The sequence below is a fragment of the Pogona vitticeps genome, chromosome 6, assembly GCF_051106095.1.
Source record: "Pogona vitticeps strain Pit_001003342236 chromosome 6, PviZW2.1, whole genome shotgun sequence".
NCBI lineage: Eukaryota > Metazoa > Chordata > Lepidosauria > Squamata > Agamidae > Pogona > Pogona vitticeps.
The window spans coordinates 52,542,611-52,570,356 of record NC_135788.1 but is presented as its reverse complement, the minus strand read 5'-3'; the positions used below and the strand labels follow the sequence as shown (position 1 = coordinate 52,570,356).

General features: G+C 41.9%; 2 protein-coding genes across 4 annotated transcripts in view; one reads left to right on the top strand and one right to left on the bottom strand.

Moving 5' to 3' along the window:
- KIAA1143 (KIAA1143 ortholog) overlaps positions 1 to 25,513 on the bottom strand; it is a 31,399-nt gene extending 5,886 nt beyond the window's left edge. Inside the window, exons 1-2 of one of the 2 annotated variants that reach the window (XM_020807656.3) lie at positions 25,238 to 25,513; positions 12,274 to 12,424 (exon numbers count right to left, since the gene is read on the bottom strand). In XM_020807656.3, coding sequence (XP_020663315.3) covers positions 12,274 to 12,424; positions 25,238 to 25,345 — 259 coding nt within the window. In that variant the 5' untranslated portion in view covers positions 25,346 to 25,513. Of the gene's footprint in view, positions 1 to 12,273; positions 12,425 to 22,853; positions 23,693 to 25,237 lie in introns of those variants that run through there. The other variant, XM_020807657.3, reaches the window with a different exon arrangement.
- A 3-nt stretch (positions 25,514 to 25,516) lies between these two features.
- KIF15 (kinesin family member 15) overlaps positions 25,517 to 27,746 on the top strand; it is a 76,821-nt gene continuing 74,591 nt past the window's right edge. The window contains exons 1-2 of one of the 2 annotated variants that reach the window (XM_078377375.1): positions 25,517 to 25,668; positions 26,696 to 26,729. In XM_078377375.1, coding sequence (XP_078233501.1) covers positions 25,650 to 25,668; positions 26,696 to 26,729 — 53 coding nt within the window. In that variant the 5' untranslated portion in view covers positions 25,517 to 25,649. The remainder of the gene's footprint in view (positions 25,669 to 26,695; positions 26,730 to 27,746) is intronic. The other variant, XM_073003526.2, reaches the window with a different exon arrangement.

Genomic DNA, 27,746 nt, shown 5'->3' with positions numbered 1-27,746 from the left:
GCTGCTTGAGTTTGAACTGTAAGAACATTAAAACACTTGTTAGGACTTTGATTACTTGATTAAAGTCCCCAAAATCTGGCTGGAGAAATTCTTGCAGACTTCTGGCGGTTGTAATCCAAATTCCAAAAATTCCATGCCCAATAACAATATGATAGTTGAATGCTAATATAATACTATGCATTTGCCATGGGAGGTTTATTTAATTAAATTTTTGAGATCAGCAGTATTAGAAGGGAAGACTGGCAGTGAGATTGAAGCATCTCAAAACTGTTTTGCTAGGTATGAAAACTACTGTCATGAATCACAAGGAAAGCTTCATGCTGAAATAGCTTGCAATTTAGATGATTTATAGGTGACAGAGTATTAAAGAAGTTAAGCTTCTTCTGGGCAACACATTTCTCTAAAATAAGTAACAGAATGCTTTAAAAATCAATTTTGTAACAGAAATTTGCCATAAACACTGTAATTGATTGATCCTTATTTAATAACTTACTCTGTGCCCTTACCCCACCATTATCTTGAAATTTATCATAAGCTACAGCTGTGATAGAACATGGTACCTTTTTCATCAAGGCTGTCAGGGAAAGCAGTGCAGTGGTGGACTGAATATGAACAATGTATGGAAAGCAGTATAATGATGGATTAAATATGAACAACAAAGAGAATATAAAGTGAACTCTAATCATAATACAGTGGTGCCTCGCTTAGCAACGTTAATCCGTTCCAGAAAAAACGTCGTTAAGGGATTTAGTCGCTAAGCAATTTTTTAAAGCCCATAGAAACGCATTAAAACGTGTTTAATGCGTTCCTATGGCTTTAAAAACTGACCTTAAGTGAAGATTCCCCCATAGGGGCGGCCATTTTTGGTGCCTCTAAAGCGAGGCAAAACAGGCGGCCATTTTAGAACCACTGATCAGCTCTGCGAAAATGGGGGCGTTGCAATGATCGATTCCGCGCGATCATCGCATTTTCGCCCAGCTGATCAGCGGGCTTCAGGATGATTGGGGGAAGCGCTCCCCCCCATCATCCTGAAGCCTGCATTTTCGCCCAGCTGATAGGCAGGGCTCCGGGATGATCATCCCAAAGCCCCGCTGATCAGCTGTGTGAAAATGGGGTGTTTGCAATGATTGCAAAGCGATTTTTCCCCATAGGGAACATCGCAATGCGATCGCAAAAGCGATTGCAAAATCTTCATCACTATGCGGATTCGTCGTTAAACGGGGTGCCCGTTAAGCGAGGCACCACTGTAATTACACTCTTTGAAATAAGTTCTAGGACCCAAACCTAACCTGGCTCCATATTCAAAATGTTTAAAATACAGATCTCAGCAAAGCCAACCACCTGTTTTATATTACTCCTCTGCACTGAGCTGGGCATACATTACAGTGGTGCCTCAACTTACAAACGCCCCTACCTACAAACATTTCAACTTATGAACAGCTCTGATCGCAAAATTTTGCTTCGACTTATGAACAGAAAAAAAATGCGGGGAGGGCGGGAAATTTGAACTTTCAATTAACCGTTGGCCAGTGAAGAGGCTGCTTGTCTGCTACCTCGCTCGCCCCAGCAGTTAGAGAGTGGGGATATGGAGAGAGACTTCAGACTGCCTGGTACAGTACTCCTTGGTACTGTACTGTACTTCTCTTTTTTTGCTTTTTTCTTTAATTTTTGATTTTTGGATTTTTGAGTTTCTTTTTTAAAACAGAGAGACTGCCTGTTCTGGGTGAGTACACTGTATTTACTGTACAGGGGTTTTGCAGCTTGGGTTTGGGCTAGGTGGGGGTTATGTTTATGTGCTCTGATGGGTCTTGCGGACCCTTTCTGCAAGGGTCTGTGCTGGCTGTTATGCTCTAAAACGGAGTTTAGACTCAAGTCTCTCCCCCTCCCCCCACTGTCTTCTCTCTCTATGCTCCCTAGGTGCTTAGTTTGGTTTAAAATGTGTTTTGTTTAAAAGGTGCTTGGTTTGGTTTAAAATGGGTTGCTGTAAAATGTGTGGGTTTAAAATGTGTGGGTTTAGCATGGCTGGGTTTAAAATGTGTTTTAGACTCCAAACTCCCCCCCCCCATTGTCTTCTCTCTCTCTGTCTGTCTGAGGGGCCTGTGTGCCCCAGTGATGACCTTCTTTCTTTCCACTTTTCCACATTGTTCCCTCCCTCCCTCCTTTCCTGCTCTTATTTAGCTTAAGTCATCTTAGGTTAAAAAAAAAATCTCCCCTTAGTGGTAGATTAACCGGTTTTGCATTGGTTCCTATAGGAATGAATGCTTCAATTTACAACCGGCGCCCCTGCATGCAAACAAAAAACAGCCAGAATGGATTAATCCGGTTTCAGTGCATCTCAATGGGAAATGCTAATTCAATTTACAAACATTTCGATTTACGAACATCTACTGGGACGGATTAACTTTGCAAGTCTCTTTTCCTTCTCCTCCAAGGTTTCATCTTTGGCAGCCTACCATACATGTTTCAGATCAGACTCACCTGATCCCTCTATTTCAAACCATAACCAAAATCTGTACCTCTTCTCTAGATACCTCCCACTAAGAATAAGGCAACTTAGAGTAAGGGCTGGCAGGAAGGGAAAAGGAGAAAAAATGATGCAAAAGTGGGGGGGAATCACAGAGCAATGCATATGGGCTCCAATGATTCAAGAATCTGGCATCATTTTGGGACCACATTTCACCTGGGCTACATAGTGGTACATTTTTCAAGAATGTGGAAATAAAAAGGTAAAATGGAATATTGTCTAGCTCAGGCTCTGACTCTTTAAGTTGACACATAAAGGAAGAGACACAGGAGAGGATATGCTGGCTCATGGTGATCCAAATCTTGCCATCAAAACCACCTATCCATTTCAGGGAGTCCTTGATGTACTCCATATTGTCACCAATGGTGAACAAAGAAATACATCAGCGAGGAATGACGACAGGTAAAGTCTTATGCAAGCAGTTTGCAGAAAAAGTGAAAAAAAGATGAGATCCTAAATCAACTCAGCCAACTTGATGAAGGAAAGCCACTTTGATTTGTGAGAGCCTGCAAGAAGAGATAACCTTCCTTCAGCTAGGAACAAAATGCATTTTAGCCATTCTCTGATACAGGAAGAGTGATAAATTCTGTACTTGGGCCAATGACCTCCAGAAACTGATGAGCTATCCATCCTGGAAATGTTCAGAGAGGAATTTGTAAAAGAAACAAATGCAGTGTTGATCGCTTGACAAAGGTCTATGGCCCAATTCTGAAGGGAAACTAGTTATAGAAGTGAGTCAACAACTGTGGAACTCAACAGCAAAAGCTAAGATTCTTCAGAAAGGAAGCGAATTGAGATCCAGTGGCCTGTGTTGAGAGATCTACCTTTAATGATACAAATGGCAGGGAAACAAGTTCAGTCCTGGTTTATTGATGCATGTGGTGTTACAGTAACATAGCTTAAAAATTGCATCTCACAAACACAGATTAGATTAGATTCAGTTAGGCATCCTTCAGTCTAGAGAGACTATGGTAACGTGCTCTGAATAGAGGACTTGGAACAACGTGACAATCCCTTCCACACTGAAGACAAATACAATCTGTCCCCTGTCCAGCTCCCTGGTTTCGCTGGGTTTGGGACTGCCTCTCTGTCTCAGCCTGCTGGACAAGGGTCTCTTCAAACTGGAAGAGAACATGCTGCACTGGCTGCCTCCAGGCTGAACACTCAGATGTCAGGGTTTCCCATCTGTTGAGGTCCATTCCTAAGGCCTTCAGATCCCGCTTGCAGATATCCTTGTATCACAGCTGTGGTCTCCCTCTGGGGCGATTTCCCTGCACTAATTCTCCATACAGGAGATATTTTGGGATCCAACCATCACCCATTCTCATAACATGCCTGAGCCAACATAGACATCACTGTTAGAATGGCTGATGGTCGGATTCCAAAGGACCTCCTCTATGGAGAATTAGTGCAGGGAAAGCGCCCCAGAGGGAGACCACAACTGCGATACAAGGACATCTGCAAGCGAGATCTGAAGGCCTTAGGAATAGACCTCAACAGATGGGAAAACCTGACATCTGAGCGTTCAGCCTGGAGGCAGGCGGTCCATCACGGCCTCTCCCAATTTGAAGAGACCCTTGCCCAGCAGGCCGAGGCAAAGAGGAAGTCACAAAAGCAGCAAAACCAGGGAGCCGGACAGGGGACAGACTGGATTTGTCTTCAGTGTGGAAGGGACTGTCACTCTCGAATTGGCCTTCTCAGCCACACTAGGCGCTGTTCCAAGCCCTCCATACAGAGCACGCTACCATAGTCTTTCGAGACTGAAGGATGCCTAACCTAACATGCTAACAATTCCAGCTCATTCTAGGACTACTCTATTTGGAATTTTGTCCTGCCAGATGATACAAAAAATGCGTCGACAACGCATATGGAATATGTTCAGCTTCCTCTCCTGTTGTGCACAAATGATCCAAGACTCACTGCAGTACAGGAGTGTACTCAGGATACAGGCTCTATAGACCTGGATCTTGGTATATGCCATCAGCTTCTTATTAAGCCATACTCTCTTTGTGAATCTAGAGAAAGAACATGGTGGCTGCTTTGCCAATGCATTCATCCAGCTCTACATCTAGGGAGAGAGTGTCAGAGATGGTTGAGCCAAGGTACACAAAGTCATGAACAACCTCCAATTCTTGTGTGGAGATGGTAATAGAGGGAGGTGAATCCACACCCTGGCCCATGACTTGTGTTTTCTTCAGGAAGATTGTTAGTCCAAAGTCTTGGCAGGCCTTGCTGAAACGATTCTTGAGTTGTTGGAGGTCTTCAGCAGAGTGGGCAACAATGGCTGCATCATTGGCGAAGAGGAAATCCCACATGCATTTCAGCTGGACTTTGGTCTTCGCTCTCAATCAGAGAGATTAAAGAGCTTTCCATCTGATCAGGTCCAGAGATAGACACCTTCTGTTGCAGTTCCAAAGGCGTGTTGCAGTTCCAAAGGCATGCTTCAGCATGACAGCAAGAAAGATCCCAAACAGGGTCAGCGTGAGGACACAGCCCTGATTCACTCTGCTTTAGATGTCAAGCCATCAAAATCTACAGTGCCCTTCATTTCCTCATGAAAGGACCTGATGATGTTAAGGGCTCAAGGTGGACATCCAATCTTGGGAAGTATTTTAAAAAGGCCGTCCCTGGTAACCAAATCAAAGGCCTTTGTGAGATCTATGAAGGCCACAAAGAGTGGCTGTCGTTCCCTACATTTCTCCTGCAACTGTCTGATGGAAAATGCCATGTCACTGGTGGATCTATGAGCTCGAAATCCACACTGTGATTCTGGATAGACTCTTATCTGCAAGCATCTGGAGTCTCTTCAGTACAACACGAGCAAGCAGATTCCCTACAACACTGAGAAGAGAGATGGCACATTAGTTACTGCAGTCACCCCTGTCTCGTTTTTTACAATGTGACAATGTTTGCATCCTTCATGTCCTGTGGTACTCCACCTTCCCTCCAGCAAAGACAAAAGATTTCATACAGCTTGGTGGTGATGATCTCTTTACAGCACTTCAGCAGGGATGTTATCCTTCCCAGGTGCCTTGCTGGAGGAGAGGGAATCCAAGGCCACTTTTATTTCTGCTAAAGTTGGTTCGCTGTCCAACTCTTCCAATACAGGCAGGCACTCGATGTTATTTAATGCTTCTTTGGTTACTACATTCTCTCTGGAATATAGCTCAGAGTAGTGCTGCACCCAGCGTTCCATCTGCTGTGCTTGGTCCTGGATGATCATGCTGTAGCAGACTTCAACGCCTTTACACACACAACCACACTATAATACATATGTTCACTATAATACTTCATGTGGAGCAATTTACTTCTGCTTGAATAGAGGGGATGTGAGGCTGCAATGGAAATTAAGTCCTCACACTGCATAGAACATAGAGGGTGAAGAATGTCTGTCAATCTCTTACCATCCATGTCAGATTCCCATACCACATAAAGCTGCTATTTAATCTAGTCAACAGTTCTTTAAGAAGGAAGCAGAGAAGGGCAGCCAGGAAGTTTCATCCACCCCTACAGCAGGATTATTAGTTTTAAGGATGACACATATAAACAGGAAAGGGGGAGGCCACAAGAGGTTCTTTGTATGTGTGTATGTGTGTGTGTGAAGCAGAACCTCTAAAACACAAATGGTTCATTTAAACCAAAGAGGGGTACACAGCTTCATGTTATTTCATGTTTCCCTCTTTCATTTAACCTTTCGCCATTTGTCTGTCAAACAGTTTAGGACCTTTTTCATCCAGTAGTACTGCAAAGGGTGTCATTAACAACCAATCAGAAATTCCAGGCACAGAGGTAAAGGAGGTTTGGGGATGCTTTGTTTCAGTTGTTCTTGTTGGAATCTGAGTGCTGGCTTCTGGTAACTTCAGTTCTGTATTGTGCTGCCTGGGTGATGGATTCTGAAGAGAAAACATTGGGGCGGGAGGGACGAAATCTCTCCATATCATAGTTTTGGGGAAGGAATTTGATCCCCCCCCCCCGCTTTTCTTCGTTTGGGGAGGAGGCCTGTTTGTGTATATTTGAATTTTGCTGTTTTTAAACTCTGTGTGACCTTCCCATTAGATTGATTTTTTAAGAAAATGTTTGTGACCAGTCTCAGCCCAGGCTTGTCACATTTTAAAATAACCTTCCTTTAAAGGGCTTTGGACCAGCCATTTACCATGCTAGACCAAGCGATTGAAGAAGGAAAAATAATATTCTCTTTATTATGAAGTTATGAAGTTACAATTTATACGGAAACAGATTTCAACATAAGCTTTTCTTCAATTACAGCCTACTAGCCCAAAATACACTTTCCTTTGTCGGTTATAAACTTTCTTTTCCATTCCTGCTCTCCCTGCTCCTCCTTCTTCAGACTTTTCTGGATAGGCTGGCCCCCTGAACCACTCAGCCAATCACTTTATTTTCTCTGTTACTAAGCAGACTGGCCAAGGTTCTGTCACAATGTTATTCAGTTAATTTCCTGTGCATTGATTCTATAACAGGTCTATTTTTGGTGGGTTATTTTTATTATTCATTTATTGATGCCTGCTTTTGCAGTAGATTGATTCTCTGTTGCCTAGCCTCTTTGCTTTTTGGAGTAGTTTTTAAGAGTTCTTCAAGGCTTTTGAACTATTGGTGCCAGGAAACATGAATGGGGAAAAATGGAAAGAAAAAAAAAGTCCCAAAAGAAACAAAATGACTAGTACCTGCAAAAGCTCAAAACCAAATAGGCACCCTACCCCCAAATGGACAAAAATGAAAGCTGTGTAATTGCCACAGGTCCTTACTTATCTAAGTGTGTTTTTTCACCAACTACTTTAATATATGCCTGTCAGAAGCATTCTTTGACTTTTTTTACACATAGGAACTGAGAGAACTAACGAACTAATGAACTTTCTTTCTTTTCTTTCTTTCTCTCTTTATCTCTCATAAGACTTTCCTCAAATTTAATTGCATTTGCAATGTAAAGAATCTGAACGTAAAATATTTTAAATCTAGGCCAACCTGAAATTCAAGAGATTTGCCCATCCAGGCCCAGGGCTTTGAGTGCACAGCTCTTAAAAGTCTGGCTTTGAATCCCTGTATGGTCAACTGGAGTCCTACCTCTTCAGAATTAAGAGTGCTATCTCACCACCTTATCTATCTCCTGAAAGATAGATAAGGCAGGAAGATTGCAGAAAGTGAGGAAGAATTAAAAAACCTCTTAATGAGGGTGGAAGAAGGGAGTGCCAAAAATTGTCTGAAGCTCAAAATCAAAAGACTAAGATCATGGCCACTGGTCCCATCACTTCCTGGCAAGTAGAAGGGGGAGATATGGAGGCAGTGACAGATTTTACTTTCTTGTGCTCCATGATCATTGCAGATGGTGACAGCAGCCACGAAATTAAAAGACGCCTGCTTCTTGGGAGGAACGTGATGACAAACCTAGACAGCATCTTAAAAAGCAGAGACATCACCTTGCTGACAAAGATCCGCATAGTCAAAGCTATGATTTTTCCAGTAGTGATGTATGGAAGTGAGAGCTGAACCATAAAGAAGACTGACCGCCAAAGACCGCTGTTGAATTGTGGTGCTGGAGGAGGCTCTTGAGAGTCCCCTGGACTGCAAAGAGATTTTGAAAGAAATCAACCCTGAGTACTCACTGGAAGGACAGAACCTGAAGCTGAGGCTCCAATACTTTGACCATCTCACTAGAAGAGAAGACTCTCTGGAAAAGACCTTGATCTTGGGAAAGTGTGAAGGCAAGAGGAGAAGGGGATGACAGAGGACAAGATAGTTGGACAATGTCATCAAAGCTACCAATGTGAATTTGACCCAACTCTGGGAGGCAGTGGAAGACAGGATGGCCTGGCGTCCTCTGGTGCATGGGGTCACGAAGAGCTGGACATGACTTAACGACTAAACAACAACAACCTCTTATTTCCTGAGAAACCTCTTATCTTTTACCCACAGGTGAAAACTTTACCTATTGAATTAAGACAATGTAGAGGGGTGGACATTTCAGTTTATTTTTGAAACATCTAAAACAGAAAGAATTTGGAGCATAGAAGTTATGAATATGGGAGAAACTAAAGTGACTGTTTTCCCCATTCCATCACTTACACATGGATATAAGCCTCTTATTTAGAAAGTCTACACATCAATATTTGCACTAGTATAGTATCTTGCAATTTTCAGACCACCATCATTCACCTATAGATACTTATTTTTTTTTAAAAAAAGTAGTAGTATACCAAAGTCCCATCTGTTTTCCTCAGTGCTGAAAGTCAAGTGGTCTACAAGGTTACGGAAATAAAAGCAGCTCAATAAAGCTGCCAATCAGCTACTAATCAGTTAAACGTCAGCATAAATCTTTGGAAGTGCTAAAGCAGCACTTTGGTACACAGAGAGTACACTTTGATGTCCTAGCAGATAAGATGTTGCATATGTTTTTTGGAAGAAGAAAAAAATAGCCACCAAACAAAAGCAACGGTGAGGGGGGGAAAAGAAGCAAATTGAACAAGGCTACATCATTACCATCTGAATGAGTAAGGACACTTGCTGCCAAGTTTTAGGACTTATGCATATATTAGAATGTCCCAGAGGCCAGATGTACTTGAAGAGCAGTAGAAAAATCAATTGTGGAAATTACATGAAAAAGGCATTATACACCAATTACCATTTTCTACTTTCATGAAAGTTCATCTAGTAAAAAATAACCATTGACAGGACAGTAATTCTCTCTAGGATTCAAGTAGAAGTTTCACAAAAAAAATACTGTTCATAGAAATTTCAAAGCTTTTTTTATTTTAAGAAACTACTTTTGTTTTCACCAGTAAATTAATGGAAAGGGAATATAATAATCTAAGAATTAGACTATGGCTAAATATTTAACTGTAGGGAGAAATCTGTAAAATGTGGCTTAAAAAGTGATGTAACCCTGTTAGAACTGTTGTATGTGTTCGGTTCTTGAATTTTATATATTTTCTTCATATACATTGCTATACACACAACAATACAAAGTTGCCTTGTTCTAAGTCAGAACATTTGTATCTGCAGCAACCTGTCCTTTCTGCCTTGGCTACAGGCATCGACCATTCTTTCTACTAACATCCACCTGTGTGTGTCACACGCCATCAAGTCACATCTGAATTACAGTGACTCCAAAAGGGTTTTCAAAGTATGTGAAATATTTAAGGAGTCGCTTTACCACTGACACCACCCAATTAGTTTCAATGGCCAAGCAGGTATTCAAATCCATATCTCCTGAGTATAGGTCCATCAGTGTACAGTGGTACCTCGACTTACAAACTTAATCTACTGTATTTTGGAACGGCGTTCGCACGTCGAAAAGTTCCTAAGTCGAAGTACCATTTTCTATTGAAATGCATGGGAATGGAATTAATCCGTTCCAGCATTTCAAAAAATTACCTTTGGAGCTCTCAAAGGGCTTTCCCCCGACATCGGATGAAGCCCTCTGAGAGCTCTGAAGGCAAAAAGGCAGGGAGAAAGGGTGGGAAATTCAAATTTCCCACCCTTTCTTCCTGCCTTTTTGCCTTCAGAGCTCTCAAAGGGCTTCCTCCGATGTTGGGGGGAAAGCCCTTTGAGAGCTCCGAAGGCGACGAACGGCTCCGTTCGCAAACAATGGCATTGACTTGCGAATGGAGCCTCAATCTCATTTGTAGGTCAAGGCTCTGTTCACAAGTCTATGCCAATTTTTGCAAACGGAGCCATTTATAAATCAAAAAGTTCATATGTAGGGATGTTTGTAAATCGAGGGTGGACTGTATTCACTGCAATGACTAGCTACTGTCTAGTTGATTCCAACTTATGGTGACACTTTCCAGGGTTTTCTAAGTATAGTCAGATGAGGTTCACCATTTCCTTCTTCTGGGCACACCCTAGTACTGTGTTCCTTGCTCAAGGCCACATGGACTGGCTCTTCTCCTATATGGCACAAGGAGGAATCAAACTCCTGACTCTGCAGCCAGGTGCTCCATCTTGACTGAGCTACCCAGCCAGTCAGTAATTTCCACCTATCTCTAGATTATATGTAATCTAAAACTGGGACTGGAAGTGAAAGGAGATAACTGAAAGAATTGTCTACAGTGTTGGAGTTTACATAGCAGTTATAGGTGCAATATGGGTTTTTGTTGTTGTTGTTCTTTAGTCATTAAGTCGTGTCCGACTCTTCGTGACCCCATGGACCAGAGCACGCCAGGCCCTTCTGTCTTCCTCTGCCTACTGGAGTTGGGTCAAATTCACATTGGTAGCTTTGGTGACACTGTCCAACCATCTCGTCCTCTGTCGTCCCCTTCTCCTTTTGCCTTCACACTTTCCCAACATCAGGGTCTTTTCCTGGGAGTCTTCTCTTCTCATAAGATGGCCAAAGTATTGGAGCCTCAGCTTCAGGATCTGTCCAGTGAGCACTCAGGGTTGATTTCTTTCAAAATCGATAGGTTTGTTCTTTTTGCAGTCCAGGGGACTCTCAAGAGCCTCCTCCAGCACCAATTCAACAGCGGTCTTTGGCGGTCAGTCTTCTTTATGGTCCAGCTCTCACTTCCATACATCACTACTGGAAAAACCATACCTTTGACTATGCAGATCTTTGTCAGCAAGGTGATGTCTCTGCTTTTTAAGATGCTGTCTAGGTTTGTCATCGCTTTCCCCCCAAGAAGCAGGTGTCTTTTAATTTTGTGATTGGTGTCACCATCTGCTGTAATTATGGAGTGGAAGAAAGTAAAATCTGTCACTACCTCCATATCTTCCCCTTTTATTTGCCAGGAGGTGATGGGACCAGTGGCCATGATCTTCGTTTTTTGGATGTTGAGCTTCAGACCATTTTTGGCGCTCTCTTCTTTCACCCTCATTAAGAGGTTCTTTAATTCCTCCTCACTTTCTGCCATCAGAGTGGTATCATATGCATATCTGAGGTTGTTGATATTTCTTCCAGCAATATTAATTCCGGCTTGGGATTCATCCAGTCCTGCCTTTCGCATCATGTATTCTGCATATAAGTTAAATAAGCAGGGAGACAATATACAACCTTGTACTCCTTTCCACATCCATTTCTAATGGTTGCTTCCTGTCCCACATATAGACTTCTCAGAAGATAGATAAGGTGGTTAGGCACTCCCATTTCTTTAAGAGCTTGCCATAGTTTACTGTGGTCCACACAGTCAAAGACTTCTGCATAGTCAATAAAGCAGAAGCAGGTGTTTTTCTGGAACTCTCTGGCTTTCTCCATAACCCAGCTCATCTTAGCAATTTGGTCTCTAGTTCCTCTGCCCCTTCGAAATCCAGCTTGTACTTCTGGGGGTTCTCAGTGCACTTAATGAGTATTTATACAACATAATGATAGTTTTATTCCAATTTAATTCCCATGGCTCCATCGTATGGAATCCTGAGATCTTTAGTTTAAGAGTTCTCTAGGGGAAAAAAATCTAAGTACCTCACCAACCAGACCACAAATTTCAGGATTCCCATAGGATGGAACTATGAGAGTTAAAGAAGAATTAAAATACTACAACTATGTAGTTTAAATTGTCCCGGGGGAACCAAAGGATTGAGGGTGGCAATATGAAAGGACTACTAAGATGACTGGTGGGGACAGAAGAGAGAAGAAAGCTGGGGAAGCAGAACTATGGAATAGAGAAGCATCATACCAAAAAATTGGAAGACTGTTATATCAAGAGCCATTCTACTTAATAAAGAATACGGAAATAAAAGTTTCCAAGAAAATGGCTAATTACTTTCTACTTTATTTGGTCACCTTGGATTGTCCCAAAATGTACCTGTGGTCTTGGAAGCTTCTTTGATCTCTTTTTTAATCTCCATCACTTCTTCTGCTGTCAGATCCCCCTTTTTCAGCACAACCACCTGTGGCTGCTCATCCTCCTGATCACTTCCATCATTGTCATCTTCAGGAGGTGGGAGAAGTTCTCTCTGGAAGGAATATGAAAAGCTATACTACTCAGATAGTCATCTTAGAAATAAAATTGGAAGAAGGCCCATACTAGTATGTGACCAATTCTTTTAGGGAAAGAAGACACTCAAATAATCCATATCAACAGAGCATAAAGGACAAAAAAATCTGGAAAAAAGTTGAGATGCAACACTACTTCACATCATGCTGCTCTTCTATGACCTCTGCAAGAAGGGTATAATGAACATTCAAATATGAGTAGCATCCTTTGGCTTTCTACATTATAGAGGTTGCCTGAAGTGCTCCTTCAAGAAAAAGCAACAGGGGATATAGGTACAGAAAGCTGGAAAAAGGCTGAAATACAAGACCCCTCATGCTCTTCTTCTATGACATGTATAAGAGATGTATAATGCACACCTAAATACACACAGCATCCACTGACTTTCCACATCATTTAGGTTGGCTCTCTGAAGGTTTCTTTGAGAAAAAGAATATGAATTTAATCTTAGTAAAGGAGTGATTCCTTGCTAAATGAGAGAAAGCGAATCTTTCCAGAAAGCAACAGTCCACATGATCTAAAATAGAAGCCACACACAAATCCACCTTTCCTATGGACTTTACTTAATGTATCCTCAACTGCTCCTGCTCAAAGAAAGAGCAGGTTAACTTTTTTTGTCCCTGGTAGGCTTCCTTTTGTTTCAGCTGTCATAAGGACTAAAAACTTACCAGGATGGGGAAACTTCACACCTGAACGTTAGATTTCTCTTAGATTTCTCATATGTCCAGAAGTTGACTTTAGACTTTGTCTTCAAGCTCTGACTTGCAAGACAAACGAAGCATCTAGGGTCAAACCTAGCACTTCCTTCTGCCCTGGTAAACATCTAGTTAGCCTAGCTCCTCCAGGATGAAAACTAGCATTTTTTTTTATGATTTACTAGTGTTCTCATAAAGATATTACCTATCCCTTCCTTTAGATTATTTAAAGACACCCCTCTTTCGCCCTCTTCTGTCAGCCATGTGGGAGAAAATGATTTCGTATCTGCAGCAACTACAAAATATGGTGGCCAGACAGATCTCAAAGACTTCAAGATACAATCATATTTCTCTGGTCCTGGCTTACCTGCACTGGCTGCTGGTTTGCTTCCATGCCAAATTTAAGGTACTAATGTTGACTTATAAAGTCATGAACAGTTTGGGACCTTGCTACCTATTGTAGTGCCTCTTCCCAAAATCATCTACCTGTGCCACTGACACCCCTCAGGCTTTGAGGCTGCAGGTGGCCACGGCGAGGGAGGCCAGGAGGTCCATGACTAGCCTTCTCAGTGGTGGCTACCTCTCTGTGGAATGCTCTACCTGTGGAGGTGCACCAGGCTCCTTCTCTCCTAATATCCAGAAAGCACATAAAAACATTGCTTTTCACAGAGGCATTTCAGGATAACCTCCCTTTATAACTATTTGCTATTCAGTTTCATTTATGTTAATACACTTTGTAGTCTGTATTTTGTCCATTGTTGCCATCTTGAGTTTTCAAGAGTGCTGCCCTCCTTTTTATATTTTCATATTTTGTGGGTTGGGTGGGGGCAGGTTGTTTTCTTGCATGTTTATCTTTATTGTTCGAAACCACCCAGAGTAGTGGCATGCCACTAGATGGTGCAGAATAGAATAGACTATAAACTAACTAACTAACCTTCGTGGTTTTGCAATGATTCTGTATAATTCTACATGTATCTATTCAGAAAAGTCAATTGGTTTTACTCTAAGGTAACAGGAAACAACATAGCTGCAGGATAAAGTAATTCCCTTTACCAGTTATGTAGCCCTCTTGGAATTGTCCTAGTCAACTTCCTTAAAAGTTTTATACAGTTTATTTCAAAGCAAATATGGTTAAAAATAATCACAATGTTAGTAGACGAAATATGTACTCTTGTGAAACTCACTTACAGCTCCTCACTTTAAAAAAACTGTAAACTCAAAATCATCATAGTTACGAGCTGGATTTAATTTTTCCAAGACTTATTTCATATTTGGGAATCTCTTATATTCAAAGACAGCTACATTTAGAAAAACTAAGCTACTTGCAGATTTCTGTGAAATGCAACTACCAGTCAGTCAGCTTTCACTGAGAACACAAAACTGACAGTTTTTTATCTATGCAACGTTACCCAGCTTGAACTGACAGAGGTGCGGCGTTACCAGACTACGCCAGGGGGCGCTATGGTGAAATGAACTGCTCAGAGATGAAACCAAACAGACACTGTTGTAGTGTTGGTAGAATTATTTACATTAAAGTTCATATATACAGGTACAAATACAACTTCTCTTGGTCTTTACACAGTCCTGGTCTTTCACAGTAGTTCTTCAGTTTGCAATAGTAAATTACAGGTTCAGTATCCAAAGATTGTTACCAATATAAATAGTCCAGCATCCACGAAGTCTTCTCCTCTCACCACGGAGATAGTCTTCCTCCAGGACCTTCCTCTTGCAATGTAGCAAGTCTTCATCCAGCGATGCAGCATAAATTTCTTTCACAATCAATGAGACTTATCAACCAAATAAACAGCTCTCAACTACACAACCACCAACTACCCAACAACTTGTGTCTGCTAGCTTGGCTAGCTTTATTCTTGGTTGCTCCAATTAACTTAGTTGTCCCACAGCTGTCTCAATTAACCCAGCTGTATTACTTTGGTACATGTTGCTCACTAAATTCTGGTCCTGTTATAACTTATCTACTGAATTGCAATGAACAATTCCTAAAGGTTGATTTGAGACCTGTCATGAACGTTTGTAGTGCTTCTCATTTCTGCAGTCCCAGAACATTCCCCAGCACAAACAAAATAGGAAAACAATGAAACTACCATAACATCAAATGCAGAACTACAAATTGCTTTCCATCACACTGCATAAACCTGTCAGAGAAGCATTGATACTAAGGACAAATTGAAAGAGTCTTCTGTCTCTCCCTTCTAATCCTCTGTTGCCTTTCTTGTTCTGGCAAATTCAGAATGAATCTCCTCTATTTAGCTAACCTACCCCTTACCCTGAAAAAGGGATGCAAATCTCTATGTATTTTGTTCCTGGAAGTAAGAGTGAAACATTTCAATGAAACAACATCTGCTAGGAGAAATTATAAGAGCTTTTGTATATTTTTCACATTTCAGCCATTTTTCTTCCAAAAAAATCTGTGTAAATGTTTCAGTGCTAAAATCTGGTACTTTATGTAAACAAATACAAACTTTTTATCCACAATACACGGTGCTGTACTAAAAATACATGCTCTTTAAAAAAAATTTTGATAGCACTATTAATGAATAAGTGCTGATCTTTTTAATCTCATGCAGGAGCAAAAAAAAAATCTCAGTGTTTGGACTTTTTTGAAGAGGTGCCTCCATGTCATGATACACTATTTTTTGTTAGTGATTTTCTGCTGTGGAGCCCTTAATCTCTACATTTCCCTGCAAGATTCTAGCAGTTATTGTGTGAACACAATTAACATATGCATGTATCATTTTGCATTTCTAAAATCTACATACACATAACTAACGTTATTTGTGATCTGGCCACAAAAGTTTCAAAGATTTCTGGAAAAAAAATCATATATAGACACATTAAACTCATTCCCCAATACATGATTCTTATGAAGCCAGAATGACATCATCATCCATGCACAAAAGGCAGCTAAGTTGGGAGAACATCAGTGTTTGAGAAGGTGTCTACATACACATATACAAGTTGCGGGATTAAAAAGTCTTGAAGGAGAGTCAAAAGCTACTCGGTGAGAACTTGCCTGTGGCCCCAAAATGCTGAGTTATCTATTGCAGAGGAAAATAGAAAAGTGATAGTAGAGGAGTAAGAATGGCATTTCCTAGAAGAGAGCATGGCTGATTTGGACTCTGAACAGGGACACTCCAAACAGTGTTGCAGATCCATTATGTCAAGAAATATTGGCTGCTGTCCTGTTTAGGATAGGATGGTTAACATCATGTTTCACTCTTCTCCCCACTCACCAACCTGCTCCTAAATCTTATTCCTATGGGAAAGACTTAATAAAATCAAATGCCTCTGATGCTGTAACCTGATTTGTTTGTCTGTATGCTAGAGCTGAGCATGAGTAGTGAAACTGTTCATATAGTATCTATTTGGGCCACTCATGCAAATCACTTTCAAAGCTCATTTCTCACTCAGAGATGTCAAAATTAGCTGGTATTAGAGATATTAAGTAGCTGGCGGCACAAAAACACAAACACACACAGCAGTGCATTTCTCTGGACTCACAAGCACCATTTAAATGGCAGGAATCAAGACTTTAGGAAACACTTCCCTATGAATTACCACTTTGTCAACTGAAATGCAGATGGATGGGGATTTATGGATCTGACATCATGGCAAAAGCGGGCAATGTCATTTCCCCTGCATGTAGGCTAGTTTAGTATCATCTATCAAAGCAGCCATTGCTGCTGCAAAGTGTTGGGTTAGGAATAGCATAAGGTCAGTTTACCTTGTACTCCCTCTGCTGTCTGTTACTGGAAAAGTAACAGCACACAAGAAACAAGACTACGGTAGTTTGTTTTTCTTCTGACAAATTCTCTTCCACCCCATCTGTCCTTGTGTATATTATGTCCCATCAAGTCGCACCTAATTTACAGCAATCATAATAGGATTTTCAAGGTAAATGAGATATTTAAGCAGTGTTTTTAGTTGTGAATTTCCGTGGTTAAGAATGGATTAAATCCAAAAGAAAGTTATACAACTATCTGTCAGATATACAGTGGTGCCTCGCTTAATGATGTTAATTGGTTAAAAAAAACATTGCTATGGGAAAACATCGCTAAGCAAAACACCATTTCCCATAGGAATGCACTGAAAACCGAATAATCCGTTCCAATGGGAACAGATTACCGTCCTTAACAGAAAATCGCCATAGGAAACATCGCTAAGCGAAACGTGGTTCCCCCATTGGAATGCATTGAAGCCTATTCAATGCATTTCAATGGTTTTGACAGGTCCGTTTTCGCTATTTTTAAAGTGTCTTAAAATGTTCAAGAACTGTTTTAAATGCTTGGAATCGTTAGTGCACCTTGTAAAACCTTTGCAAACTTAATTTGCTTTGTTCTGACTCTTCGTTAATTTTTGGTGGTTTTACAAGATGCACTAACGATTTTGGAAAGGTTTTACAACATGCACTAACGATTCCAAGCATTTAAAACAGTTTTTGAACATTTTAAATGCAATTGCTATGCGAAGCATGGTCCTGAAATCGCTAAGCAAAAATCGCCCATAGAGAACATCGTTAAACGATGCGGAAAATTCCTCAAAAAAAACTCATCACTAAGCGAATTCTTCGTTAAATGAAGAAATCACTAAGCGAGGCACCACTGTACATTGATTTAGATTTCTGTATTGAGCACGTCAGATTGGATGGTTTTATAACCCCCTTCCAACTCCATTATTCTATGATACTCTAACCTTAACCCCTTCCAACTCAGTTATTTTATAAAATAAATATTTTAAAAAGTAAACAGATTTCCTGAGTCCTAGTCTGTCACTCTCTCCATTGGCTCCACAGTGGATATTTCTTTAAGTTTCTATTATTTTAAGCCGTTTCCATTCCCCAAATGTTCTTCTTTTCCCTCAGACATCTGCCTCTCCATCTGCATCCTTCCATAAGTGCTAAAGGTTCCCTGCTTCAGTAATGCCTTTGCTATTTTTTCATTACCTTCCAAAATACCCATTTTTTTTCTTCAAGGAGCTCAGAGACTCATCGTTGCTGGATTAGTTGCATGTAAAGTGTGTGCCAGTCAAACTTTTTCCAAATGAACTATGAAAAGATGTTGCAATGATTATAGGCTCAGAGTGCACTGTCTACAATATATTGGTGCAGTGACTGAAAAAGACTAGGTTGAAAGCTAACAAATTTTAATGTTTTAATTGGTCTAATAAAGGTATCATGTGCCATCAAGTCAATTCTGATTTATGGCAACCCTTTTCAGGGTTTTCAAGGAAGATGGTACTCAGAAGTGGTCTACCACTGTCTTATTCTGGGGGCACCCTGGGAATGTACAGCTTGCCCAAAGCCACCCAGGCTTGCTGTTTGGGCATGTACAGTGGCGAACTGAAATCTTCACAGCCGGATACCTAACTCATTAAAAGTATCAGCTGGCTGAATAGCTCAGTGGCTCAGATACCTGGCTGCAGAGCCAGACGTTGAGAGTTCAATTACCCACAGTGCCTTCTGCAAGTGGAGTTAGCCTGTGTGGCCCTGGGCAAGCTGCACAGTCCAGAAGAAATGATAAACCACTTCTGTATATTCTCTACCTGGAAACCCCTGAAAAAATCACTATAAGTCAGAATTGACTTAGCTGCATATGATTATTATTTTATTAATAAATGTACCTTGATTTTGAAACTCACTGTGTGTCCCACTGGGCCCATCACTTTCTCTCAACCTGACCTACCTTATAGTGCTATTGTAAGGAACAAGTCTCCTTCATGGATTGCTGCCTTGTCGTGGCGAAGGGGCTTGAGTAACTCAGAGAAGCTGTGGGCTATGCTGTGTAGGGACACCCAAGAGGGACAGGACATAGCGAAGAGTTCTGACTAAACGCAATCCACCGGGAGTAGGAAATGGCAATGCCACTCCAGTATCTTTGCCAAGAACACCCCATGATCAGAAACAAACGGCTAAAAGATATGACGCTGGAAGATGGGCCCCTCAGGTCGGAAGGCATCCAACATGCTACTGAGGAAGAGAAGAGGACAAGTACAAGTAGCTCCAGAGCTAATGAAGTGGTTGGGCCAAAGCCGAAAGGACGCTCAGCTGTGGACGTGCCTGGAAGTGAAAGGAAAGTCCAATGCTGCAAAGAAAAATACTGCATAGAATCCTGGAATGTAAGATCTATGAACGTTGGGAAGCTGGAAGTGGTCAAACAGGAGAGGGAAAGAATAAACATCGACATCCTGGGCACCAGCGAACTAAAATGGACAGGAATGGGAGAATTCAGCTCAGATGATTATCATATCTACTATTGTGGGCAAGAATCCCGTAGAAGGAATGGAGTAGCCTTCATAGTCAACAAAAGAGTGGGAAAAGCTGTAATGGGATACAATCTCAAAAATGATAGAATGATGTCAATAAGAATCCAAGGCAGACCTTTCAACATCACAATAATCCAAGTTTATGCACCAACTACCACTGCTGAGGAGGCTGAAATTGAACAATTTTATGAAGATTTACAACACCTTCTAGAACTGACACCAAAGAAAGATGTTCTTATCATTCTAAGGCAGTGGTCTCCAACCTTGGGCCTCCAGATGTTCTTGGACTTCAACTCCCAGAAATCCTGGCCAGCAGAGGTGGTGGTGAAGGCTTCTGGGAGTTATAGTCCAAGAACATCTGGAGGCCCAAGGTTGAGGACCACTGTTCTAAGGGACTGGAATGCTAAAGTAGGGAGCTAAGAGATAAAAGGTACAAAAGGGAAGTTTGGCCTTGGAGTTTAGAACAAAGGGCAAAGGCTAATAGAGTTTTGTCAAGAGAACAAGCTGGTCATCACAAACACTCTTTTCCAACAACACAAGAGGCAACTCTATACATGGAAATCACCAGATGGGCAATATCGAAATCACATTGATTATATTCTTTGCAGCCAAAGATGGAGAAGCTCTATACAGTCAGCAAAAACAAGACCTGGAGCTGATTGTGGCTCTGATCATCAGCTTCTCATAGCAAAATTCAAGCTTAAACTGAAGAGAATAGCAAAAACCACTGGGCTAGTCAGGTATAATCTAAACCAAATCCCTTATGAATACACAGTGGAAGTAAAGAACAGATTTAAGGAACTCGATTTGGTGGACAGAGTGCCTGAAGAACTTTGGATAGAGGCTCGTAACATTGTACAGGAGGCAGCAACAAAAACCATCCCAAAGAAAAGGAAATGCAAGAAAGCAAAGTGGCTGTCCAACGAGGCCTTACAAATAGCAGAGAAGAGAAGGGAAACAAAATGCAAGGGAGATAGGGAAAGTTATAGAAAATTGAAAGCAGACTTTCAAAGAATAGCAAGGAGAGACAAGAGGGCCTTCTTAAATGAACAATGCAAAGAAAGAGAGGAAAATAACAGAAAAGGAAAAACCAGAGATTTGTTCAGGAAAATTGGAGACATTCGAGGAACATTTCGTGCAAGGATGAACATGATAAAGGACAAAAATGGGAGGGACCTAACAGAAGCAGAAGACATCAAGAAAAGGTGGCAAGAATACACAGAGGAATTATATCAGAAAGAGTTGGATATCCCGAACAACCCAGACAATGTAGTTGCTGACCTTGAGCCAGACATCCTGGAGAGTGAAGTCAAGTGGGCCTTAGAAATCCTGGCTAACAATAAGGTCAGTGGAGGTGATGACATTCCAGTTGAACTATTTAAAATCTTAAAAGATGATGCTGTTAAGGTGCTACATTCAATATGCCAACAAGTTTGGAAAACTCAACAGTGGCCAGAGGATTGGAAAAGATCAGTCTACATCCCAATCCCAAAGAAGGGCAGAGCCAAAGAATACTACAACTACCGTACAATTGTACTCATTTCACACGCTAGCAAGGTTATCCTTAAAATCCTCCAAGGTAGGCTTCAGCAGTATGTGGACCGTGAACTCCCAGAAGTACAAGCTGGATTCTGAAGGGGCAGAGGATCTAGAGACCAAATTGCTAACATGCGCTGCACTATGGAGAAAGCCAGAGAGTTCCAGAAAAACATCTGCTTCATTGACTATGCAAAAGCCTTTGACTGACCACAGCAAACTATGGCAAGTCCTTAAAGAAATGGGAGTGCCTGACCACCTTGTCTATCTCCTGAGAAACCTATATGTGGGACAGGAAGCAACAGTTAGAACTGGATATGGAACAACTGATTGGTTCAAAATTGGGAAAGGAGTACGACAAGGCTGTATATTGTCCCCCGGCTTATTTAACTTATATGCAGAATACATCATGCGGAAGGCTGGACTGGAGGAATCCCAAACCGGAATTAAGATTGCCGGAAGAAATATCAACAACCTCAGATATGCAGATGATACCACTCTGATGGCAGAAAGTGAGGAGGAATTAAAGAACCTTGTAATGAGGGTGAAAGGGGAGAGTGCAAAAACGGCCTGAAACTCAACATGAAAAAAACTAAGATCATGGCCACTGGTCCCATCACCTCCTGGCAAATAGAAGGGGAAGATATGGAGGCAGTGACAGATTTTACTTTCTTGGGCTCCATGATCACTGCAGATGGAGACAGCAGCCACGAAATTAAAAGACACCTGCTTCTGGGGAGGAAAGCAATGACAAACCTTGACAGCATCTTAAAAAGCAGAGACATCACCTTGCCAACAAAAATCCAAATAATCAAAGCTATGGTTTTTCCTGTAGTGATGTATGGAAGTGAGAGCTGGACCATAAAGAAAGCAAATCGCCGAAGAATTGATGCTTTTGAACTGTGGTGCTGGAGGAGGCTCTTGAGAGTCCCCTGGACTGCAAGGAGAACAAACCCATCAATTCTAAAGCAAATCAACCCTGAGTGCTCACTGGAAGGACATATCCTGAAGCTGAGGCTCCAGTATTTTGGCCATCTCATGAGAAGAGAAGACTCCTTGGAAAAGACCTTGATGTTAGGAAAGTGTGATGGCAAGAGGAGAAGGGGACGACAGAGGATGAGGTGGCTGGACAGTGTCTGCGAAGCAACCAACATGAAATTGACAGTACTCTGGGAGGCAGTGGAAGATAGGAGGGCCTGGCGTGCTCTGGTCCATGGGGTCATGAAGAGTCGGACACGACTAAACGGTGAAGGAACAAGTTGAAAGGAGGAAGAGAGCCATGTCTGTTGCATTGACCACAGTGGTAGAAAAAATGTAACTAATAAATAAACAAGTCAAAATCCTAACTCATGGATACAGTCCACAAAATTCAGTAGGATTTATTCACTGGTCTTATTTTTCAGTTTTCCCTTAACTCAGGAAAGCCCTACGGTGTCAGTTCGTTTTCCCAAGTAGTGACAATTCCCACAACCATACCAGTGTTTGAGGAGAACTGCTTGAAGAAAATTAGGCCAAGTTAAGTATATTTGATTTCTTTAAGTATTGCAGAACTCAGGTCAAATACATCTGTTTGGTTATGAGTGCTGAGCTAATTTAATATTTGTAACACTAGATAGTGAAAGAGATTAAATGTCGTTCGTTAAGACATTCATCAAAATTGGTATAGTATGTGCACACAGGTGTTATGATTTGCAAGTAGAAAAGGTCCCCCAGGCATTGAGAATGGGATTCCCCAAGGAGAGAATGTGTCCTGAGAACTAAGGCTCAAGGAAAGGCATTTTACCTATCAACCAGAATCCAAACATGACTTGCCTGACGAGAAGAATTGAAGAATTATGGCCAGATACTAAGAGAAGAAACCAACTGTAGTTGCCTTACCCTGTTAATATTTGCCCTCAAGGCCAGAAATGGATTGTAACCAACAGCAGATACAGGTACATCCAATGTGATCATCCTTTCCTTCCCAGGTAAATCATAACAAGTGCTGCTTCCAAGTGGGAGCAGTAAAAACACAGATGATGTAGCCTTACTTTAAATAGTTACAGCTACCAGATCGATACATAACAGTGAGTACAAGCACAGAGCTATAGAAGGGCGGCTGATTTTGATTAATTAAGTCAGGCAGCATGTGATTTCACAGCACATACTCAGGGTAGCCAACACACATTCAATTTGTGCTCATCAACTAAACATACAATCAGAATGTTAAAACCTTGAACTTTTACAATGGCAAAACCATAAATGAAGCAAAGTATAAATACACAAAGACAATAGTTATCAAGAGAACAACATTTATTCCCTGTTCAGTATCTATATGTATAAGATCTTCAGTACACATCAAATAAAACTTGGTAGTATTAAAGATCCTCCTCTTGGATGCACACCTTAACATTGGAAAAGGGTTTGAGTGTCCGTGAACCTGGGAGCGATGCCATCATGAGGCCAGGCTTCATTACAAGCCTAGAATCTTAGCAGGCTCACCCAAGGAGGAATGGTAACAGCTGAGACACACGACTAAGATGCATCTGCCCTCTTCAAGAGTAACAGCTGCATCGACAGAAGAGAATGGATAGTTAGAGTCATGGCCAAAATATTGGCACCCTTGCGATTCTGTCAGAAAATGCAACCCTTCTCAGAAAATTGTCGCAGTTGCAAATGTTTGGTACTCACATGTTCATTTCTTTGATTTGCGTTGGAACAAAAAAAAAAAAAAAAAAAAAAAACCAGAGAAGAAAAGTCAAATCTGATACAGTCCCACACAGAAACCCAAAAACGCACTGGCCAAAATTATTGGCACCCTTAATATTTGGTAGCACCCCCTTTGGAAAAAAAATAACTGGAATCAATTGCTTCCTGTAACCATGAGTGTCTTACACCTCTCTCTTGGAATTTTGGACCACTCTTCTTCTGCAAACTGCTCCAGGGCCTTCAGATCTGAAGGGTGCCTACTCCCAACTGTTGTTTTGAGATCTCTCCACAGGTGTTCTATGGGAATCAGATCTGGACTCATTGCTGGCCATTTCAGAACTCTCCAGCGCTTTGTTTGTAACTCTTTACACTTCATTCTTTTCTCCATGCTCAGTGTCACTCACAACACAAAGGTTGAGTAAACTTTGCTCCATCTTAACTGGTTGCAAGTGTGATTACTATATTGCCCACACCTCTTGCTTGCAACAGGTGTCTCTAAATACAAATTAAAGGAGCATCACACGCTTGAAAAGCAGTTATTTCTTGCAATTTAGACAGGGTGCCAATAATTCTGGCCAGTGCATTTTTGGGGGTTTCTGTGTGGGACTGTATCAGCTTTAACAAATTGAGTTCCCTAAGAAAAGTGGAAAACTGCTTTATAGTTTAGACTAGAGTGAAAGGCAACGTGGTGCAGTGGACAAACTTTCAGACGAGGGTCTGCATTCAAATCCCTGCTCGGCCATGGCAACTCCTATCAGGTGACGATGGCAAACCAGTCCTTGAACATCTTGAAACTCCTACTGGGCTCACCATCCACTGGCAGCAATTTAATGGCACATAACAACCATATTGGCTGCAGTCATCTTGAAGCAGAAAGGAAGGAAATGCAATCTTTTACCCCCAGCAGGGCACTAATAGAGAGTGAGAACGCTAACCGGATGGTATAGAAGGTGAATAAATAAACAAATACAGACAGACAGAATGGGAATTAATTGCAATAAGGGCAGCAATTCATAACAATAATAACAATTGTGTGTGGTGAAATCAATATTGAATTACAGCAACCCTTTCCAGTGCTTTCTAGGTACTGTACAGAGTATGTACACAGAAGTGGTTTACCAGTCCCTTTTTCTGGGGACATCCTGGGACTGTGCAGCTTGCCTGAGGCCACACAGGCTGGCTCTTCTCGCAGGAGGCTCGGGGGAGCGGGGGAATTGAACTCTCAAACTCTTATACGTAACCCTCCGAGCTATAAGGTCGCCTAAAGTCGGACTTGACGGCACATACCAGCAACAGTAAAAGGTCCTACCCTACCTCATTTCTAATTATGGGCTCTGAACAGGCTGCCGTTTTCAGCAGCAACTCGATGTACACAGGTCCTGTTGGAAGACAGGCCACCCGCCCCCGAACTGAAAGGGGCGACGCCGCTCGCCCAGCAGTCCTAATGACCCGCCACGCGCCTCGCCCCTCTCCCTTACTCGAAAAGGAGGCAAAAGCGCTTCTAGAGGAGAAGGCGGGGCAAAGGGGGGGGGAAGAGCTATAAAGTAAGAAGGGCGGAAGTTGGGCGACATTACCTTCGTATCCACCGTCGGCCCCTCCCGATAACCGACTCGCTCCTTGAAGCGGCTCAGAAAGGCAGGCTCGGCCGGCCTCACGTACGACACCTGGTTCCTTTTGCTCATGGTGGCGGTGGGTTTAGCCTGGCTTAGAGGAGAGAGAGAGAGCGAGAGAGAGAGGTGAGCATGAAATGACAAAGCGTCAGAAGGCCAACCTCCCGCCCCCAGACGCCATCTTGCCCCGTTTTGTCATGTGATGCAGGCTAGTTCCTTCCTCTCCGTCCCTACCTCAATGGCTGCGCCCACGGCGGCTTCACGGCGGCAGTGACGAGCACCAGGAAGGCTTCCTTAGCGCCAAATTCAAAGAGGGTGCCATTTTGATCAGGGACTTCTGTCCCTGGCGGCGGGGACAAGTCAGTCAAGACGGGGAATGGCTCCCGGGACCGCGGGTAAGAGAAGCTGGGACCGCAAGGGGGAAGAAACGGGAGGCTGGTAGAAGGCTCCAGGGAGGTTCTTTTAAGAGCTGGCATTGGACTGAATGGCCTTTGGAAGCCCTTGAGCAATCTGGTCCGAGTCCCGTTCTGGTGTCTTGTTTAGAAGCAGGAAAGAGAGGGTTTAATGGCAGCTCTGTTTTCAATTTAAAGACCCATTTTCCGACATTTAAAATAAAATTAAAATTGCATGATTTCTTTAGCGAAGCTGCCACTGAGAAGTGCTTTCCTCGCGTAAGGGCTGAAGTGCCTGGTTCAAGAGCCACCGAGGTTGGCGGGACCCTGTTGACATCCGCACGTGCAGCAGAATGCGTGTTAGTGTTCCGTGGTGACGAGACGGGTGGCCGCTTTGAACCACGGACGGAGGAGGGGAACTCACCCTTAGAGGGTTGCCTGACCTGTAAGAAGGAAAGCATGCTACTGCTCCCTGCTTGGCAAGACGCTCTTCTTGAATCATGTTTTTGTCACAATCGGATAGTTTGTTTTCATTGCATACGAGTCATTTTAAAAGGGGTATTTGAACATGTGTGGATTCAACTAAACTCGCTTACGCTTGAGAGAAGTGGCGGAGCTTTCAGAAATACCGGAGCAAATATGTAGTATTTCATCTGGAATGGGCACAATTCCAAAATAACAACATCACCGCATGCTCCTAGCGCACATCTGTGTGCAAGAAAGCTCCCATTAAAATATAATCGTTAGTCTTTAAATGCCACCGGTTTTTCTCCCTTTTTAGTGTAAATAGACACGTCTAATGAAAAAAAGACAATGATTATTATTTTTCCGTCCTTTGAGTTTTGTCTGAAATGCTTGCACAGAGTAACAAGACTGCCTCTTCTAAAGGTACAAAGCAGTAACAGTTACAGTCTTTTAATTTAAATCATTAAAAAACTGACCGTTCCATGTGAACATTCACCTCAAAACAAAACTTATTGAAGAAGCATTGATAACTTCATTGTGAGTAACAATGAAACTTTTTCTCTAGGTGAATCACAAGACATGGTGCCTGTGTCATCTAGGTAAGAACCTACTATTGTTTATAAATGTTAGAACAGGGGTTCTTCCACAGTACAGTATAATTGTTGTTAAACAGAGGTTTCATATTATCTCCCCACACAAACCTGTAGTAGAAACTGCTTTTCCCCTCCTTGGCAACCTTTATGTTCACTGATGCTACAGGTACAGTGGACCCTCGACTTACAGACGGCTCGACTTACAGACTTTTCGAGTTACAGACTTCTCTGGCTGCAAAATTTAGATTCGACTTGCAGCCAGAGAATCGACTTACAGACCAGAAAAAAACCAAAATGGAATAAAAATAGAATAAAAACCACTGGTTATGGGATTAATCGGTTTTCAGTGCATTGTAGGTCAATGGAGATTCGACTTACAGACTTTTCGACTTGCAGCCACCATTCCAATACGGATTAATTCCTTAAGTATAAGGTCCACTGTACTAACTTTCAATTCTGCCACCTTTTGAAAGTGATTAGTTTATAGTGGACAGCTTAGAATTGAATTATGGGATGAAAATTATTACAGTTCAAATAAACTCCATTCCAGGTGAGCCTAAGCATTTAATGGAACATGCCTGATTCTGGCATGTGTCTTCTGGAGGAAAAACTTTCAAGCAGCACCTCCACCTATACAAAGGACAGATTTTTGATTAGTACCTAGGACCTGTCTTCTTAAGAAAGGGTTGGGTACAGATTTCATATTCTTAATGAATAAATGTGGGTTCCTTAGAGATCCAGAACTGTATGGCAGAAATTGGTGAGGCAAAGGTAACATGTTGCTGTTTATTTTAATTTATACGGTGTTTTTTTTCCTATTATAAGTAAACCAAAGGTAGACTTCAGCAACCAGGAAAATTCGCAAAAGAGGAAAAAGCCTTGTTTTAAGCAAAAGTTCATTGCTGAACCTATGCTGCTGCCCAGTGAGAAAAATCAGACCACAAATCAATGTCATTTCTCAAAACAAGATATAAATGCACTCTTCTTGTATGTTAACTTTTTCTCCAACCAAGTGCAGCACTG